This window comes from Styela clava, chromosome 14 (genome assembly GCF_964204865.1).
Source record: "Styela clava chromosome 14, kaStyClav1.hap1.2, whole genome shotgun sequence".
In the NCBI taxonomy this organism is placed as follows: domain Eukaryota; kingdom Metazoa; phylum Chordata; class Ascidiacea; order Stolidobranchia; family Styelidae; genus Styela; species Styela clava.
The window spans coordinates 7,093,446-7,111,291 of NC_135263.1; the positions used below are offsets into that span (position 1 = coordinate 7,093,446).

Sequence of the window (17,846 nt, forward strand, 5' to 3'; positions counted from 1 at the left end):
AATCTTTTACGCTTGTGCGAATCGCTGCCAACATTTGTTATCACTTTGCCATATGTCGTCGAGGGCAGATGTGTCTGGCGTACTTTAGCACCTACTAAAAATAAACGTCGATCATAATGAGCTAATCAAATCATTATACCAGAGTCTTTAGTGGAGGAAAGTTATTGACCGATTGTCATTCCGTTGGGAGTTGTTGGAACCGCAGATATCTATTAGTCGCAGTTCAAATAGTTCAAGCCGGCATATTTGGTGTGCGAGTGGAAATTTATTTAAGCTGAATAGTTGGAACGACTGAAGGAATCATAATGGTAAATAATATTTTGTTATGATATTTTTTCAATTGTGGCTAGCGGTATTTTTCCTATGTTGGTCTCTCCTATACAGAACTCGGAAAAAATTGCTTTTAGTTAGTGGAAATTGGGTTTGTGTGGGTGTGTAGATATGATTAGGCAAGAGACTTATTTGTTTGCGCATATTTCCGCAGAATAAAGGTGTAAGACTAATTAATTTAACATTTCAACATATCTTTTAGCTTATGGATTTAGTACAATTCATTCTGAATTCTCGCGCAGAAGTTATTAAAACGACATATGGTTCAAAAGCCTAATTTGCTCGAGCAAAATTTCAAAGATTGCCTTTCACATACCGGTTTCTGTTGAAGCTGATAAATTTAAAGCAATGGCGTTTTTACTCTACCTAAATGTTCGTTTTAATAGGATTTTATTATTGCATCAATTACTATTTTATTTGGTGTTTCAACTCAATTGACTTTTATTCATCTATAAAAATATATCTTTAGTCGATGACAGTAGAAGAAGCTAGAACTTCTCTCACGAAGGAACAAATCAATGGTAAGTTGACAAAATTCTTTTACGGTGAAATCCTTCCCCATAGAAACTCATTTGCGCATGACAAGGAAAAAATGAAATTTGAATGTTGAACATATTTTGTCTTTGAATAATTGTCTTTGACAATTTTGTATATTAGTTAATAATAAATCATGAAAAAATGATTCACATAAATTTTTCTTTCAACTTCTGCTATTTCTAACCCTTCAATTGCATTCATATTTTCTGAATAAGATAATGGAAGCGACAACGATGGATCAATTATCATACAACTCTATCGAAGATTACCAATCTTTTGATAACATCAAATATTTTACTTTGTGTATTACAGAATTCAAGCAAGCTTTTGACATCTTTGATCAAGACGGTGGCGGCGACATCAGCACAAAAGAATTAGGAAGAGTCATGAAACTGTTAGGACAAACTCCATCTAAAGATGAACTAGACAAAATTATCGAAGAAGTTGACGTCGATGGTGAGCTTTCTTTCGTGTTTTCAAACAATTTCTGTCAACCATGGTCAATAATTTTACACATTTGAGAATAACTATTGAATAGTTGAATAGTTGGTGATAATTATCAAATAGATTCCAATATTTTTACTCGTATATATTCAGGATTAAACAATATCATTTTAATATTATTTCAGGAAGTGGTACCATTGATTTTGATGAATTTTTGATTATGATGGTTATGCAAATTGCCGAAGAAGGAAAGAATTTGGGCGAGGAAGAATTAAAAGATATTTTTAGACTCTTTGATGTGTAAGAAAATCTGCATGTAATAAATTTTATATCCTGAATGTCTACTGTTTAAATTTGATTGGTCAATCATACATTTCTAACCATCATAATTTATTTAGCTGAAAACTGAAAAATAACATAATATCTTTCGAAACCAAAAATAATAATATTTTTTTTTCTAATGAATACATACAAATATATTGAATATAGTCATTCTTATAATTATTTGCAAATAGAAATTCTTCATTTGTATTGTATTTATCACCTAAACTTTTTTCATTCTGCTACGGCTTTCAGTTCACTTTCAACGTAGGAAATTTTATTCACTTGAATTCATTTTATTGCTTTTGCAATTTAGTAACGGTGACAACTTTATTGATTGGCCCGAGTTGAAAAATGCTTTGATGTCATTAAATGTTGATCCTAAAGTTGAAACATGGGAAGTGGATGAATTGTTCAGAGATGCTGACAAAAACGGTGATGGAAGCATCGATGTCGAAGGTAAGAATATAGTAAAGACGAAACTATCTGATACATCTTCATCTAGAAACTAAGAAAAGCCAATAAATAAGTATTTGCTTTCGTAAATTATAGTTAGTAACGTGCCAAAGGTAAGTTAGATGGCGCTGGTTCAGTTTTAAACAAATCAGAAAATAACATTTGTCTCCGTTGGGATATTTGGTGTTTTTCACCTTGTTTGTTCGCCAATGACATTTCTCATTATATTTTTTTCCTTCAACAGAATGGAGCATATGGATGGACGGAGTACGATAAATTGTAATAGTGAATACTTAGATTTACTAAATGAAAATTGCTAAATTATACTTGTTTATCTACCAAAATGTTCGAAATGTGGCACGCATGTGTTATTTGCAACCGCATTGGGTATCAAATTTTCCTTAGATTCTGATGATTTGTTTTATATTTGTGCCTGACCCCAGCGTGTTAAAATGATGATTGCTCTATAAAAATAATATCTTTGAATTTTCTACATTATCTTCCGTACGACTTTGAAGTTATAATTATATTGTGGTACATATCGGAGTTATACTGCTTTGGTTGATGAAAAAATTGGGGAATATATACCCGATGAAATTTTATTTAGTGTCCTTTGTTTGTCACTTGTCCGAAAATCCTATGTAATAAATTTGAAAACAGAAAATTGAATCAAACATTTTTCGTAAAGTGGGATTGTTGGGAGACTGCAAGCGAAGTGAACGAAGGGCTTTTGTGTGTGTTTACAACGTAAAAAATCTTTTGGCCACATACTGTAAATTGCAGGAATCATATACATACACAATCCATACAAATCAAATCAGTGAGAAAGTACAAAGTGGCTCCAAAACGGAACCCAAGTCATTTTAGACATATTTTAGAGACAACATAATCTTTGTGCTAAGCTTGATGAAACTTAGACTGAGAGTTTTGGGTACAATAATATACCCAAACAGAAGTTCGGGTGTTGAGTAAATTCTCTTCATTTTCTTGGGAAGTGGGCATATTGGGAAATTTATAGGTTCTGTGTTTTGTGTAAACCTATTGTAAATACAGAAAGTTGGAAATATGGTTGGAACTATAATGAACATCAAGATCCCTCAAGCAGATTTGAGAGCTTATTTTTTCAATCCCTTAAGACTAGCTTGGTTTTCTATTTTGCTAAAAGATAGTCACAAGATACGCGTAATTATGTAAAACTCGGTTTTAGGTAACTGCCTAACAATTCTCACTGAAAAAATAAAATTTTCAATGGCATTTGTTTATCTAGACCAGGAGTGGCCAACCAGCCAGAGACCAAGAGTCGCGTTTCCCACTTTATTAACGCGAAGAGCCACATTATAAACAAGAACACACATGAACATCAGATATACTTTCAGCTCTGTTAGAATGCTAGTTTATTGTAAATGTAACTAACCAACATCATTATGGCAGAATTTACAAGCCATTTATTGTTTAGATTGCTATTTGGTGGGATTGATTTCATGTGTTTACTGTAGAAAACACAGATTCGCAGACGTATGTTGACCTAAACATTGACAATATCTTAAGCGCAGCTCGTTTGACATTGGGGTATTTGTTCATTGGCATGCTTTTTCATAACCTAATGGCCCCTTCTCTCAAAGCTTATTTCAGTTGGTCTTCCTCATAAAGGTGGACCATCTTCAACTCAGTTGCAGCCTCCTCTGAGACTAGAGAGACTTTCAAACCATTCGTTTCAGTAGTCGATGACTTAATCTGTGACATTTGTGTGCACTTATATTACTTTACTCAGTGTTAAACTGCACTTTTGTCGCCGAACTTCGTTTTCGATACGATTACGACATCCGTTGTAGTGCAGTAAACGCGTCTCACAACAATGAATTTAATTGTGACGCAATAATGGAAGATTGTAAGTAAATTGAATGAAGACGTTCACGTATCTGCTTCGACGTCAATCAATCAATCAATTTCATTTTGGTCCCTTTGGTATAAAATAAAATAACAACAAACGAACAAACAAAACGCAGAGGACCTGGAGGACGAGCATAACTTAAAGACAAAGTTAAAAACGCGTCCATCCACCAAAGACAGTCAAATAACACAATAAAATAAAAATACACGATACTAGGGTTGGATTATCGGTTAACCGAGAGTTATTTTGCAATCTGATATCCGGATATTCTTGTGACGGTTAACCGGATAATAGAGCAGTATATATAATATAGCATATAATACCAACTTTTATTCACCTCCTTAGGCGCATTGCTACTTTTGTTAGTTACATTGTTACATAATTTTGTTTGCTACGTTGCTGTATGTTGTTTATTTTGCAGTATAGATGCAGTTACTGGTTTGTGACTGATCAATACTGATTACTAGGGATGTCCAGGCATTTCGTTTAGAGTTGTATTCAAATTTCGGTTGATCTTGTAAAGTGTTCAAAACTTGAGACAGCTGCCGCTCGAATTTTTTTGTTACGTCGGTAGTTCAAAATAAATATGTAAAATATACTTATATAATAAATACTTCGCGACTATTTGTGAAGCAGTCACTGCGATCATGACACTCGCTGATAATACCGCCTACTTTTTCAGTTTATAATTATTTTTTCATTGCGCAAAATATTCAATTTGTAGCCGATTCGAGCATTTTAAAATGTCTTTCCATGATAACTGTGTTCAACGTATCTCACGTTTGCATCGACTTACGTTAAAATAAAAGCATTTCTACTCTAGATATGAAAATACGTGGTAAGCTGCACTGATAAATCCAGTCTTAATTCGTATTTTTGCGATATTGCGAATTTATCAAATTTGAGCTATTATTGCAGTTCCAATGAGTATAATTTATTTAGTACAATAAATGCAGATATTAATATATCAACATATTCGGGAGAAAATTCGAGTGCGGTCTCGTCGGTATATAATGCCGATAATTGTTTTATTTCGCCCGAAACTGAAATCGCCGTACTATGTTATCTATATCGTCGTATTTATTTATCGTTAAAAAAGTAAATCTGAAACACACATTTTTGACTGAAGATAAGCCGCAAATCAGTGGTTCTAAACCTGTGGTACGCGTACCACTAGTGGTACGCGGAAGTTGATCAAGGGTACACGAGCAGCTTTGAATTATTGCAACAATTAACTTTTGAGTTGGCCAAAAAATGCCGACAACTCTTTATCTTCCATACTGATTGTATTCGCTGAACGGCCTTTATGAATGCCCCCCCCCCCCCCGTGCATCAATTTTCTTGTTTACTTCCGTAACCAGCAACAATCAGAAAACATTGCCTCATTTTGTAGTTCTGCGTGTTATTTGTCAGTTTTCAGTTGCGTTTCAATAAAATAGTGAATTAAATATCTTAATTGTCATTATGTCTTCAAAGGAGCATTAATTTAGTTGCTGCAATCAAAATGAGTCTCGCAAATGCTGCGATAGACTAATCTAAACTATCAGTGCCTGTAAGCGGCACATGGTTGATTAATTTTAATAAAAATGATGGTTTTCAAACACGTAAACCAGCTTATAAGCGCCAACACATCAAAACACCCTCAAAATAAGTAATTTTTTTTTTACAATAGTAAAGTATAGGAAGAATTTTTCTGGGGTCAAGGGCAGGAGAAACGTCTTATGAGTCAGTCCAGTCTTTATAAATCGCCCTCGCCTGCTATTGTCCACGAACGAATTGAGATGGGCATGTATTCGTCCGTCTTGCGAATTAGGTCACTGAGCCACATTATAAAATACTCCCATAGCGCGTGTCTTGTGCCATTGTTCGCCGCGCAAAAAAATGGCTATTCCAATGGTACGCGGCCAGAGTAAAAAACAGTAAAGTGTTACGCGGTCAGTAAAAGGTTGAGAACCACTGCGGTAAATGCTAACGAAAATACCACGACTCTTGATTTATGAGCCAGTGATAAATTGAACAAAAACGCTATTTTTAGCGTTGTTGAATCGCCAAAATTACGTAATAATCGTATTTACTGAATTTGCAACAAGGGTTACTTTTCACGGGATGTAACTTTTCACGGGATGTAACTTCTCATCAAATTAAAACTGGCATAATGCCGATGTTAATTCCCAAAATAATCACGCGACGCGGATGAAAACAGTCGGCGATGCTAACAAAATTAGTGACTTATTAGTGAGTATCTTTGTCATTAAAAATTCACGGTCTTTGTCCCTCCTGTATTATACTGGTTCCTTCTCACCAAAATAAAATGTGTCCTCCGGTGGGTTATCTGGGATGTTTGTTTGTGGTTTTGTGACTGCGGGATGGGGATTTGTTGGATGTTTTGGAAGATATTTTGAATTTGGATAATTATTTCATAGACTATCGGTACGCTACACACACAATGTAAAAGAATAATGCACGACGAATAATAATATGTTTAATCGAAACAACAATTGTAATAATATCGATGTTACCAGTATTAGCTATCTATTAATTGATGTAATCTGGACTACATTTTAGCAATATTTTGGCATGTCTTTGGTGAATGAAAAGGTCTAGTCCACCTCTTCATGCAATCAACTTTGATTGGGCAATTCGGCACTTAACTCCAATTGTAATAAGCTTGGCGAAATCATTTTTTTCCTTATATTAAATACTGTTCACTCTTGTTCGGGATTTTTTACAAAATTATTAAAACGGTGTGGCAAACAATTCTTGTTATTTATTACACTTCTTATCTTTTATTCTAATTTTTTTTTATGTGATTATTTTTTTTTACCATATAATTTATCTAACGCTTCTCTCTTTTTTCTAATTTTATTAATGCCTTTTGGTTGTGTGTGTGTGTGTGCGAGTGTGAATGATTTGATTCAGTAGTTTAAGGTGAGTGAACACGTACCACTTCTTTTTGGCTATACCTTCCATCTTATATTCTGTACGTTTTAAACCTTATTCAAGGTTTTGTTTACTCTCCTGATTTCATGATCAATTTTTATTTATTTGTTTCTATCAACCGTTTTATCGCGTTTCTGGTGATTATGGAGTAGAAATAAACTTATCTTATCTTGTGTCCCCCCCCCCCCCTAAAATAACCATGGCGAAAAGAGCCGCATAAAACCGGCGCAAGGGCCACATGCTGAGTATCCTCATTTGTGGCGTGAGAGGCTCGATGCAATCAAACTACACAACAGAAAAACATTAATTAATAAATAAATTTATTATTTCATGTTAATCGCGGTCTCGGTCGTAACAAATGGTTAAATGCGTATTACCTAAACTGGAATCTATTTAGTTGAGACTCAAATATTCTGGCTCAGTTGTTCATGATTTTAAAGAATACATATCCGCAGGTGTATATACTGTATTGCTGAATATCAAAAATGTATAAGTCGAATCCCTTTGACGAATACTGTGAAATAGCTCTCGTTCGATAAGCTCCCCATGCCAAACCGTTTGATCTATTCGTTCGTTAAATTTATACAAAGTTATACATTTTGTTATCAGTTACCCATATTTGGGAGAATAAATGTTCAAAGTTCCCCAAATTATATAATTTTTGCTAGTTTATACGGACGACTGAGCCTAGGCTGTCGGATAAATGTATTCAAACGCATCTCCAATAGCAACAATGAACTAAATTTGCTCTGTTAACAATAGTTTGTGTACGTGATAATTCATCAAAATCTATTTTATAAAAAATTAAATGCATCAATTTTTAATATTGCAACTATATATCACAAAATCACCTCTCTAAAACGTATGAAATATTACGCGGATGAATACACGTTGCTATCCGTTCGTAGCAACGACGAAAGGCGGAAAAGTCCATAACAACTGGCCGTGGAAACCGAGTGGCATCATCCGTGGCGGTCGCTAGTGGTTTCGTGGTATTTTTTCATCTGTTTTTGCTGCTGAAGTCGATAGCTTTATAGATCAGTCGTATGAGATCGTACTTAGTTAGAGTTCGTATATTAAACACATTTCGCCGTTAGTCATGTTTAAAAATACATTTCAAAGTGGATTTTTGTCAATTTTGTACAGTATTGGAAGTAAACCATTACAAATTTGGGACAAAAAGGTAAGTTTAATACTTTCCAGTGACTGTGCATAATATATATATATACTACTTGTTTGACTGAAAAGCAGAATATTCATCTGATATTAAGGCATCATAGCGATTGAGCCATTGTCATTATCTGTCTCTCTGTTTCGTTGTCTGGTTGTAGGTTTAGATATCTCTATATTCTTTTAGGGCACTGTCATGTCAGCATGTGTTATTACGGTATGTTTTATGGGAGGTTACAATTCAGTCAGAAAGTGCATGTGACTTTGTGTTTTCTGCAAGCAGTACAGTATTTTCTATCTTTTAAATCTGTAAACTCACAAAAACAATTAACATTGTTCCTGTAGTTTCTATTTATTCCTATATTGTCTTAGTTTTTCACTACATTGCTCAAATAACATTCTGAAATAGTGAAATTTTCTTGTAACACACTGCAATCACTCGCTACAGGATATCTGCTTCAATAATTGTCTTATACCTGAATACTATGTTAATCAGCTTTATGAATATCATAATACAGTACTGTAATACCAATGTTTATCTGGAATCCACAGTTAATACATTCAGACATTACATATAAAGTCTGGGGGCTAGCAAAGTACACCTTAAATGCTTATATAAGGCCACACAAAAATGTGATGTGAAAATACTGCCCAAATTATGATTTTTTCTAAAAAATAAGTCTGTCTCGCGTGGAACGTTATCGGTACCTTATGTGACATGTCCCAGTTAGTTGAAAATTGAGTGGGTTTAGTTTAAGTTAACATGTCTTTCAGTAATTTTATTCTGTGCCAGAGAGACTTTTTTTCAAAAAACCACGAAAATTTCACATCTTATTTTTGTTTTGCATTATTCAAGCAGTTTCGGCACTCATTTCACATCACAGCTTCAGATGTTGTTTGATGGTATTTTGAGGAGTTTACTTCTTCACCCCAAGTCTTGAGGGTTGTAAATTCGTAAAACCCATTTATTTGGGTCATTGTTATCTTCTGTATTCATCATTAAGCAGCTATGCATTGCTTCTTTTGAAACGTTGCATGGCGACCTTTATCTGCACGGGGCTCAACTTTGATGAAATTGACAATAATGAAAAACAACATTTGTGTTAGTTTGCAGCAAAGTTCTTGAGCCACTTAAAATTATAAACAAAGTTGTTATTTATGTCAGGATGCCACAGCTTAAGTGAAATATTGCATCTGGCTAAATATATAATAATCAGGAATCAGGATAAACCATTTCTTAGCAGGGATTCTCAATTTTTTTAACTTTCAAATTTTACAATTTTTCACATCAACTTCAAATTGTTTCTAGTATTTATATTATGATGTCATAATGTTAAGTCTAACCAATTGCTAATTAAATTACTATTTGTAGCTCGATTGTACAGGATAAATTCATAGTACATATTGTAAGGTATTATTATAGTTTTTAAACACATATGCATATTTCACATGTTTAGTCATTGAAAAAAAAACTCAATAGTTCAAAGTAAGGCAATGTTTACAAAGGTTGGCAAACCAATTTTCATTCATATATGGGAAATCACAAAATAATTATTTTTGATTAGCACTATGGCAAGACTTTGATTGTCAGTCCGTTACCCTAATCCTAATCTTCAGATCTTTCATACTGACAGAATATTTCAACCGACCCGTGATTATTATCATTATACAATACTGATCTTCCTTTTCAATCTACATTCAGGTTCGAAATGGCCACATTAAGAGAATCACAGACAATGATATTCAGTCATTGGTTTTAGAAATTGAAGGAACAAATGTCAGCACCACATTTATCACATGTCCTGCAGATTGTAACAAAACACTCGGAATTAAGTTACCGTTTCTTGTTATGATTATTAAGAATCTGAAAAAATATTTCACATTTGAGGTTCAGGTAGGTAACCAATAGTTTTTTATAATTGTTAGGGAATAAAATCTTTTAGGTTGTTTATTTTGGTAAAATTCAATAAAGTGTTACTAAAGTGGCAAAAGTGTTTCTGTCTGTTGTTATGTTAATAGTTTGCTAAAATTCTCTCTTTGTAGAGTTAATAGTAGCAATCAAATGTTTTTCTTTAAACAAAGTTCAAAAAAATTATAATATATGTTAATATGTGTATTCATTTTAAATATATCCCAAAATGATGTTTAATTAATAAATGAGATTTTCCTCATTCATAAATGATTGTTTTAAATTTAATATCACAGTTGATAGAGATATGTGCACAAATACCTCTCCATCGCTTTTATGCAAAACAGCCTTGGTTAACCAAAAGTGGATTTTATCCTAATGGGCAAACATTAATTTTAACATCAGGTCTTAGATGACAAAAATGTACGACGGAGGTTCAGAGCTTCTAATTACCAAAGTACAACACGAGTGAAGCCATTCATTTGCACAATGCCTATGAGACTAGATGATGGTTGGAATCAGATTCAATTTAATTTATCTGATTTCACACGGAGAGCATATGGAACAAACTACATCGAAACACTACGAGTACAGGTCGGTAATGTTATACAAGTCTTTTGAATCAGTGGTTCTCAAACTGTGAGAGATACTCAGATGTGTTACAGAGCTTTTTGAATTAATAGGAAAGCAATTGTTATTAGTTTATTTAATTTTTCTTTATTCATCTAAAGTATGGACTTATTTACTTTTAAAAACAACTACATCGATTGCACAATAATTTACAGTATGAATAATCTAACAAATTTGTTTGTAATGAGCATGCCCTGAATTTTTTTGTGGTCGCAGACTGAAAAGTTTGTTCTTGTGGTGAACGTAAACTGTATCACCTTTATTTAGTTTGCTTCACAGCTCTGTGGATTTGGATTAGTTAGTATGTCTAGTCCCTGTTATGAAATGAAGGCCTTATTTATGCGTAATCATACATTCAGGCAGGATTTTTTTAATTTCATTTCAAAAATTACAATTGAGTAGTATCATCTATATTTTTGTTCATTCATGCTACATTCAGATCTGATTTGTTACTACACCCTTTCGTTGTTTGCAAACACTTAGAACAAGAGTTAGCTTGTAAAATTGTTTGAATATTGTGAGACTTACAATTACTTGTTTTGTTCAGATTCATGCAAACTGCAGGATAAGAAGAGTATATTTTTCAGACAGATTATATTCAGAAGATGAATTACCAGCAGAATTTAAACTCTATCTGCCTGTGCAAAACAAAGCAAAGGTAGATATTTTTAAATATTTGTAATACGTTTATCATGATATCATTTTTTTTACTTTGTTTGCTGTTGCAGCAAATAATTTATCTCTCCATAGTTCCTGAAATTATGAGATTATTAAAGATGCATGTAAAGATGCACAAGTAAAATTTATCAATGTAATATATCCTGATGTCGTATAGCTCTAATTATGACCAGGATGAATCTCGAGTGTACTGCATCTTATCTTATCATTAGAATATATTAATTACCATATGTTACTTTTTCAGGTCTGAAAGATTCCTCAACTTGATGATTTTTTATTATTATTCGTTATTTTCAAACTATTTTTTGCATCTTCTAAATATACTGAAGATATTATTGGAAACTAATTTTTATTATTATTGGTTTTGCTACACACCCATCATTTGGGAATATTAAATTCAACAAGAAACAACATGGTTACAGGTCAAATCACATTTTCTGTGTATTGAAATATAATATTGATGATTTATATTTGAACAATAATCAGAAGTACGCTTTGTACGCTATAAATGTTTTTATGGACAAAATAAATCCATAAGACATCCCTGAGCATTTCGGATTAACTATTAATAATGATATGTATGCACGCCTGGGGCGGATATTCTGTGTAGCACATTTAGTATATTACTATACCTTACTGTATGTATATCGTTGTCTGTAAAATGCACATGTTACTTTGTTGTATGCCTGTTTCCTTGTTTTTCATAAAAAAGTCGTTGGCTGCATACATGCACACGCAAGAAATAAATTCCAATACATGTATCTTAATGTTCAGTTATCCAGGTATGGGTTATGTCCAGAGGTGGGATTCAAATTTTTTGTCAGCCGGTTCCCTCACAAAAGTTATATTTTTTTTAGCCGGATCTGTTACAAACAGAACACTGACAGTAACCAGTAATGCCAACCGGTTCGCCGATCTCATGAAATTCCGCGAGATGGTTCTACAGAACCAGTGCGAACCGGCTGAATCCCGCTACTGGTTATGTCCCAAGAAGTTATAAACTGTTAAATTAAACTACAAAACACTGTCAACTGAGCCTTTATGCAAACAACTCATATATGCAGTTCACCCAACAAAACGGGCTTCTTCAAATTTTGATGGAAGCTTGGGATTCACTCTTTATCAAGTTTGAATGAATGAAAGCATTGTCCAAAAAGTGCCCAGATGCGTTATCAAGTCAATAAATTGACTAAGAACAAATCGACCAATCAATCATTTATATTTATAAAAGGTGTATACATCAACAAAACTTGCAGACTGATGAATCATCCGTGATGAAATCGAACTGACCGCAGCGATCAACAACCTCAATTAAATTTGCTTGTTTTAATCCATGACTTTAGAAACCTTACTTGAACCTTTAATATCCTATATATTCACGTAACCAATTTTCCTACCTCTGTATCATACCGTCCTAATTGATTTTAATTATAATTACCGGTACCTCATTGATTAATAATATTTAAAATAATTTGGACGTTAATTTGGTTTGATTAGTTTTGGCTTCTATCTGGTGAGGGAAGCAGGTCTAGCCCACCTCTTCATGCATCCAACTTGGCAATTCTGATTGGGTAATTTGGCATTAGGTGACTCCAAATATAATCAGCTTGACGATATCTTTTGAGGAATATTTTTTCTATCTACAGTACATAACTCCTTTTGACTAATTCGGTATCCAATTCGGCAATCCTCATACTATTATTAATTTGGTGTGGCAAAAGAATTTATTCATTTTTTTTTATTTGTTTGTATATTTTTCTTCTTACTGAGTAATTAATTTTATGTCTCGCTTTTTTTACTCTCGAGCTTATCATGTCTCGATGATTGTATGTTTGTGTGTGTGCGTGCGTGCGTTAATTAGTTTTAATATACTTGGGTGAGCGAACACGTACTACTTCAAATATGTAGCCTACGCTTTAAACTTTGCTTGAGGTTTCGTTTGCTTTCCCGACCCTATAATCAGTTTTATTTATTTTGTTTTTATCAATTGCTTTATCGTCCATTGCAGATTATGGAGTCGAAATAAACTTATACTTATTTGCTCCTTTGCCCCACAGCGTGACGTGTGACAATTGAGTATACCGTAAGTTTATTTCGACTCCACAATCAGCATAATAGACGATAAAATAATTGATAAAAACAAAATAAATAAAACTGATTATACAATCGGGAGAGAAAACAAAACCCCAAGTAAGGTTTAAATCCTACAGATTTTAGATGAAAAGGTATTGTTGAAAGAAGTAGTACCTGTTCGCTCACTTAAAAGTATTAAAACTAAATGATATACGCACGGACACAGGATAAGATCAGGAGAAAAAAAGGAAAAAATAAGGTTGCCACTAATATGAAGGTAATTAATTTTGTTCGCCTACTTTACATCAAGTTCTGTGAAGGGACTGAAGCCAATGCGCATGGGGTATATCCACTTGGCTAACACAGACAGTTCCCGACTCGTAATGGACCTTTACCCGAGCATCGACTTCCTTGTTTACTCCGTGACATTGGCCAATCAGCAAGATGCAAAATGTGACGTAACAATGCTCCCTTTTTGCATCCGCTCAGACACTTTTCTCACTCAGACAGATTTTTAAGCGTGGTCGTAAACATTACCTCGTTTTCGCGTTTTTGAACTCTATTCGTTAGTTTTCAGTTGTGTTTCGGAAACTTAAATATAAATCAGATAATTCAATGATCACTCTGTCTTCCTAGGAGTTTTAATTCAACTACAGTAATAAAAAATTAGTGTAGAAATAGCTGTGATAGACTAGGCTAAAATTCTTTACCTGTACTTTTAAAAAACAGATTGTTGTATGCGATTAATCCTAATGATGATTTGAAACATATACGCCATTTTACAGGCGCCAACTCGCATAAGCTCTCTTAAAATAGTCCCGAAAATTTTGCAATGGTAAAGTATAGAAAGAATTTTTCGGGGGTCAAAGGTCCATAGAACTAAATAAGCAGTGGTTCTTAACCTTTCTACCCTGGCGGACCGGTAAAATTAAATTAAATGTACTCGCGGACCGGCAAAAAAATGAAATGACCGGAACAGTAAAGAATAACATATATTTGAGTAATTTAATGCAATGTCGGACACTCAAAATGCTTCTATACCAAAATGAACACTTAAAAACATTTCACACAAAGATAAACTATCAAATAATGTGCAGGCCAAAAATTGAAATGGGTGAAACATAAAAAATACCATATATTTGCGTAATGAAATGCAGTGTTGAGCACCCATTATGCGTGAGAAAGGCACACATAAAAAACATGCACTTGCCAAATCATGTACAAACACAATTAACTCTGATGAGAATTTTGCTGGTGTTTCGTTTCCAATATAGGATTGCAAACGAGGTCTCAGAGAAGTTTCTGCAACACGTAGCTCTGCAGCGGCGTGCAGCCGATTTCTTTGCTTCGTTTTAATTAAAGCTAGTGATGAGGATGTTTTTTCGCAGAACGCATAAGTAACTGGTTGAAGATACGGACAACAGTTTGATTGATAGGTTACTTAGCTATGGGTATTCGAGTAAAATTGCGACAGTGATTCTTTTTTAAATCTGGACTGTGAAGTAGAATCACAATTTCAATCAAGCTTTTCTTTTTCATCGGGTTTATCATATTCATCCCTCTGCAGTTGATCGACGCCTCAAACGAAATGAATTTACATTACAATAACACAGGCACCAGGCTCAAAATCCTACTGTGTCTGTGTCACGGATTTTATTATCCGTATGTTTTAGTTTAGTTTGTCTTCTTAGATTTGCCTATATGCTTTTCGAGGACCCTTAATTTGGATATACTTCATCCGGATCCGGTTACTGTAAGACTCCGATCACTCTCAGGTCGTAAGAAAATGGATCTTCGTCCTATTCTTCGCTCGGCTGGGTTGGATGCCGGACGTGTTTCCCTGTGTCCTCTGTTTTGACTGTGAAGCTGCCTCATAATAAACGTAAATGTAAATTTACTGACGATATGAAGGCAAAACACCCGTGCTTCCGGAAAGGCAGGAAGGAATGGGGAGCAGAATGCTTAGTTTGCAAACCAGGAACATACATCTCGGTTTCGCGGACTCAAAATCACATATAAGTTCTGAAAGCAGTAAGGGAAGCTTCCCCATCTATTAAAGTGACAAATTATTTTGTCACAACAGAATGTAAAATAGAAGAAAATATACCATATACACCATAATATAAGTCTTTTGGTTACAAAATTGGTTAAACTTGCTCATTAAAATTTTGACAGGGATTTTGTATTTTCAGATGTGGTAACGTCTATAGCTAGGGGTCGGCAACCTTTTGAACTCAGCGTGCCATTTTATGAATAATGAGCACCTTCGCGTGCCAAACCTTTTTATGTTTTGGTTTGCATAGTCAACTGTCTGATTTGAATAGCAAACGTATGAAAAACAAATTTATTTTATAAGATAACGTGCATGGAAATTAGCTTACTACTATCTCTACCTTCGACCTGTCTTTGCACGACTTAGGACATAGGTATGAAGGTCAATCACGATTAGTTTTGTAGCCAGAAACAATGTGAACGCGACAATACTGAATAAGATAAAATTTATTCCATCATCTTGGTTAGGGCTACATGTAGCTCACGCTGAAATGATGAAAATTTTGACTTCCGTGAGGTACCCAGCCAGCCAAGCGCGCAGCCAGGATTTTCAAGGGAGGGGGGGGGGGGGGGGGTTCAAAATAGGAAATTTATATTTCATTCTGAAACAGACGCCGCGATTACGCGCTCATGAAGCCGACTTTTCATGGTATACCATAAAATATTCAATTCATGACAGCTACGAGAATCTATAAAATTTTCTTCTATATTGATATAATTGTGTCCAACGTAACTCGCGGTTCCGTCTTCTTGTGTCAAAATATATATAAACATTACTTGTCTAAAATACCGCTCAATTCTGTTAGCGTATAAAAATATGAGATAGACATGCGTGGTTGTATTTAGTGTGGATACTTTTTTGTGACCATATTCAAAATGACTTGCTTTATTATAATTTAATTGTCTTCAATTTCACCCGCGTTTGCGTCGACAATATGGATCCGTATTTTTGCCTTTTTGTTTTAGTACAATAAAAATTGATTGATTATACTAATTACTTATCTTAAATATCACCACGACTCGGGAAAAAGTCGCGTTTCTAACCTTATAATATGAATCGTATGATATTTACAAGAACATTTCCGACGGCAAGTAAAATAGAAAAATCCGCGCACAATTAACTGTGTTTCGATTCTAGTGGCGTTATGATTCTTAACGCCGCTTAAACTTACTGTATGTGTTCCATGACCCATAGGCATACGTGATTTTGTAATTTACATTTTTACAATGCCTAAAGAAGCGTTTTTGAGCTGTCGCGGGCAAACTACAACAAATTGTTTACGATTTTATTTTTGATATTTTTAGTTGCCGCTCTTCGATGAAAAAATTTGCGTCGCCGTTTCACTCCTTTGTTTGACTTAAGCAACTCGCCGCCGATTATTGTATAATAGCTCTCAACAAATTCCCAATTCTGGGCGAGTAGAAAAAGAAAGTATCGTTGTCGTTAAATAATTTTTTTGAATCAGGGAGAATAAACAACAACTTAAAAGTGTTTACAGCCTAACACGCCACGCTGACAAAAACAATCGCGATTTGAGCAAAAAGCTGTACGAAAAGTTGACCAAAAGTATGATTTGATAAAATAATATTCAATATTTCACGATTTTTGAAGGGCAAAAAGTAACCCAACAGTAGTGGGAAAAGTAGTACAACGACAAGTCTCCTGTACAAGGCGCCTGTAAAATGGGGTATGTGTTTCAAACCATCATTATGATTCATCGCACACAACAATATGTTTTTTAAAAGTACTGGTATAGAATTTTAGCCTAGTCTATCACAGCTATTTCTACACTAATGTTTTATTACTGCAATTAAATTGAAACTTCTAGGAAGACAGAGTAATCATTGAACTATCTGATTTATATTTAAGTTTCCGAAACACAACAGAAAACTAACGAATAGAGTTCAGAAAAGCGAAAACGAGGTAATGTTTACGACCACGCTTGAAAATCTGTCTGAGTGAGAAAAGTGTCTGAGCGGATGCAAAAAGGGAGCATTGTTACGTCACTTTTTGCATCTTGCTGATTGGCCAATGTCACGAAATGAACAAGGAAGTCGATGCTCTGGGAAAGTTTCATAAAACAATGAACACACATATACACAAAAATAAATGATGAATTATCATTGTTACCGACACAGTCAATATGAGAAATATGCAATAGTTGCGACTTGTACGATGTTTCCCACGTCATTATTACGTCACAGCCATCAAGATTTCTGATTTGTTCGCGATCATAGTATCCGAGTATGTCAAAGGAAGGCACCAGTCCGTAGTCTATATATACCGCTGCACAACACTTATTCAATGACAATGAAAAATTAAAACTAAACAATGTACACTAATTGCGTTGCATTTGAAGTATAGAAATGGTATTGCAATTTCAATCGGTGTCATTATTATACTAGTCAGATGCA

General features: G+C 34.2%; 2 protein-coding genes across 2 annotated transcripts; both read left to right on the top strand.

Annotated features, from left to right (window-relative positions):
- Nucleotides 1–147: 147 nt before the first annotated feature.
- LOC120340739 (troponin C, skeletal muscle-like) lies at nucleotides 148–2,762 on the top strand. Its single transcript, XM_039409087.2, has 6 exons — nucleotides 148–308; nucleotides 800–851; nucleotides 1,180–1,323; nucleotides 1,497–1,611; nucleotides 1,949–2,091; nucleotides 2,333–2,762. Exons 1-6 carry the CDS (start codon nucleotides 306–308, stop codon nucleotides 2,362–2,364), a joined length of 489 nt encoding a protein of 162 aa, XP_039265021.2. The 5' UTR covers nucleotides 148–305; the 3' UTR covers nucleotides 2,365–2,762.
- Nucleotides 2,763–7,838: 5,076 nt separating this feature from the next.
- On the top strand, nucleotides 7,839–12,067 carry LOC120341519 (cilia- and flagella-associated protein 20). The gene is made up of 5 exons (XM_039410045.2): nucleotides 7,839–8,102; nucleotides 9,792–9,983; nucleotides 10,404–10,592; nucleotides 11,176–11,286; nucleotides 11,551–12,067. The coding sequence occupies exons 1-5, from the start codon at nucleotides 8,019–8,021 to the stop codon at nucleotides 11,554–11,556; spliced, it is 582 nt and encodes a 193-aa protein (XP_039265979.1). The 5' UTR covers nucleotides 7,839–8,018; the 3' UTR covers nucleotides 11,557–12,067.
- Nucleotides 12,068–17,846: the final 5,779 nt, after the last annotated feature.

What these genes read in the sequence shown, in the direction of transcription:
- LOC120340739 (XM_039409087.2), top strand. An exon ending in CACGAAGGAACAAATCAATG is followed by an intron (nt 852 to 1,179) that starts GTAAGTTGACAA and finishes TGTGTATTACAG; the next exon opens with AATTCAAGCAAGCTTTTGAC. An exon ending in ATTTTTAGACTCTTTGATGT is followed by an intron (nt 1,612 to 1,948) that starts GTAAGAAAATCT and finishes TTTGCAATTTAG; the next exon opens with TAACGGTGACAACTTTATTG.
- LOC120341519 (XM_039410045.2), top strand. Translation starts at nt 8,019, where the DNA reads ATGTTTAAAAATACATTTCAAAGTGGATTTTTGTCAATTTTGTACAGT. An exon ending in TACAAATTTGGGACAAAAAG is followed by an intron (nt 8,103 to 9,791) that starts GTAAGTTTAATA and finishes ATCTACATTCAG; the next exon opens with GTTCGAAATGGCCACATTAA. An exon ending in ATTTCACATTTGAGGTTCAG is followed by an intron (nt 9,984 to 10,403) that starts GTAGGTAACCAA and finishes TTTTAACATCAG; the next exon opens with GTCTTAGATGACAAAAATGT.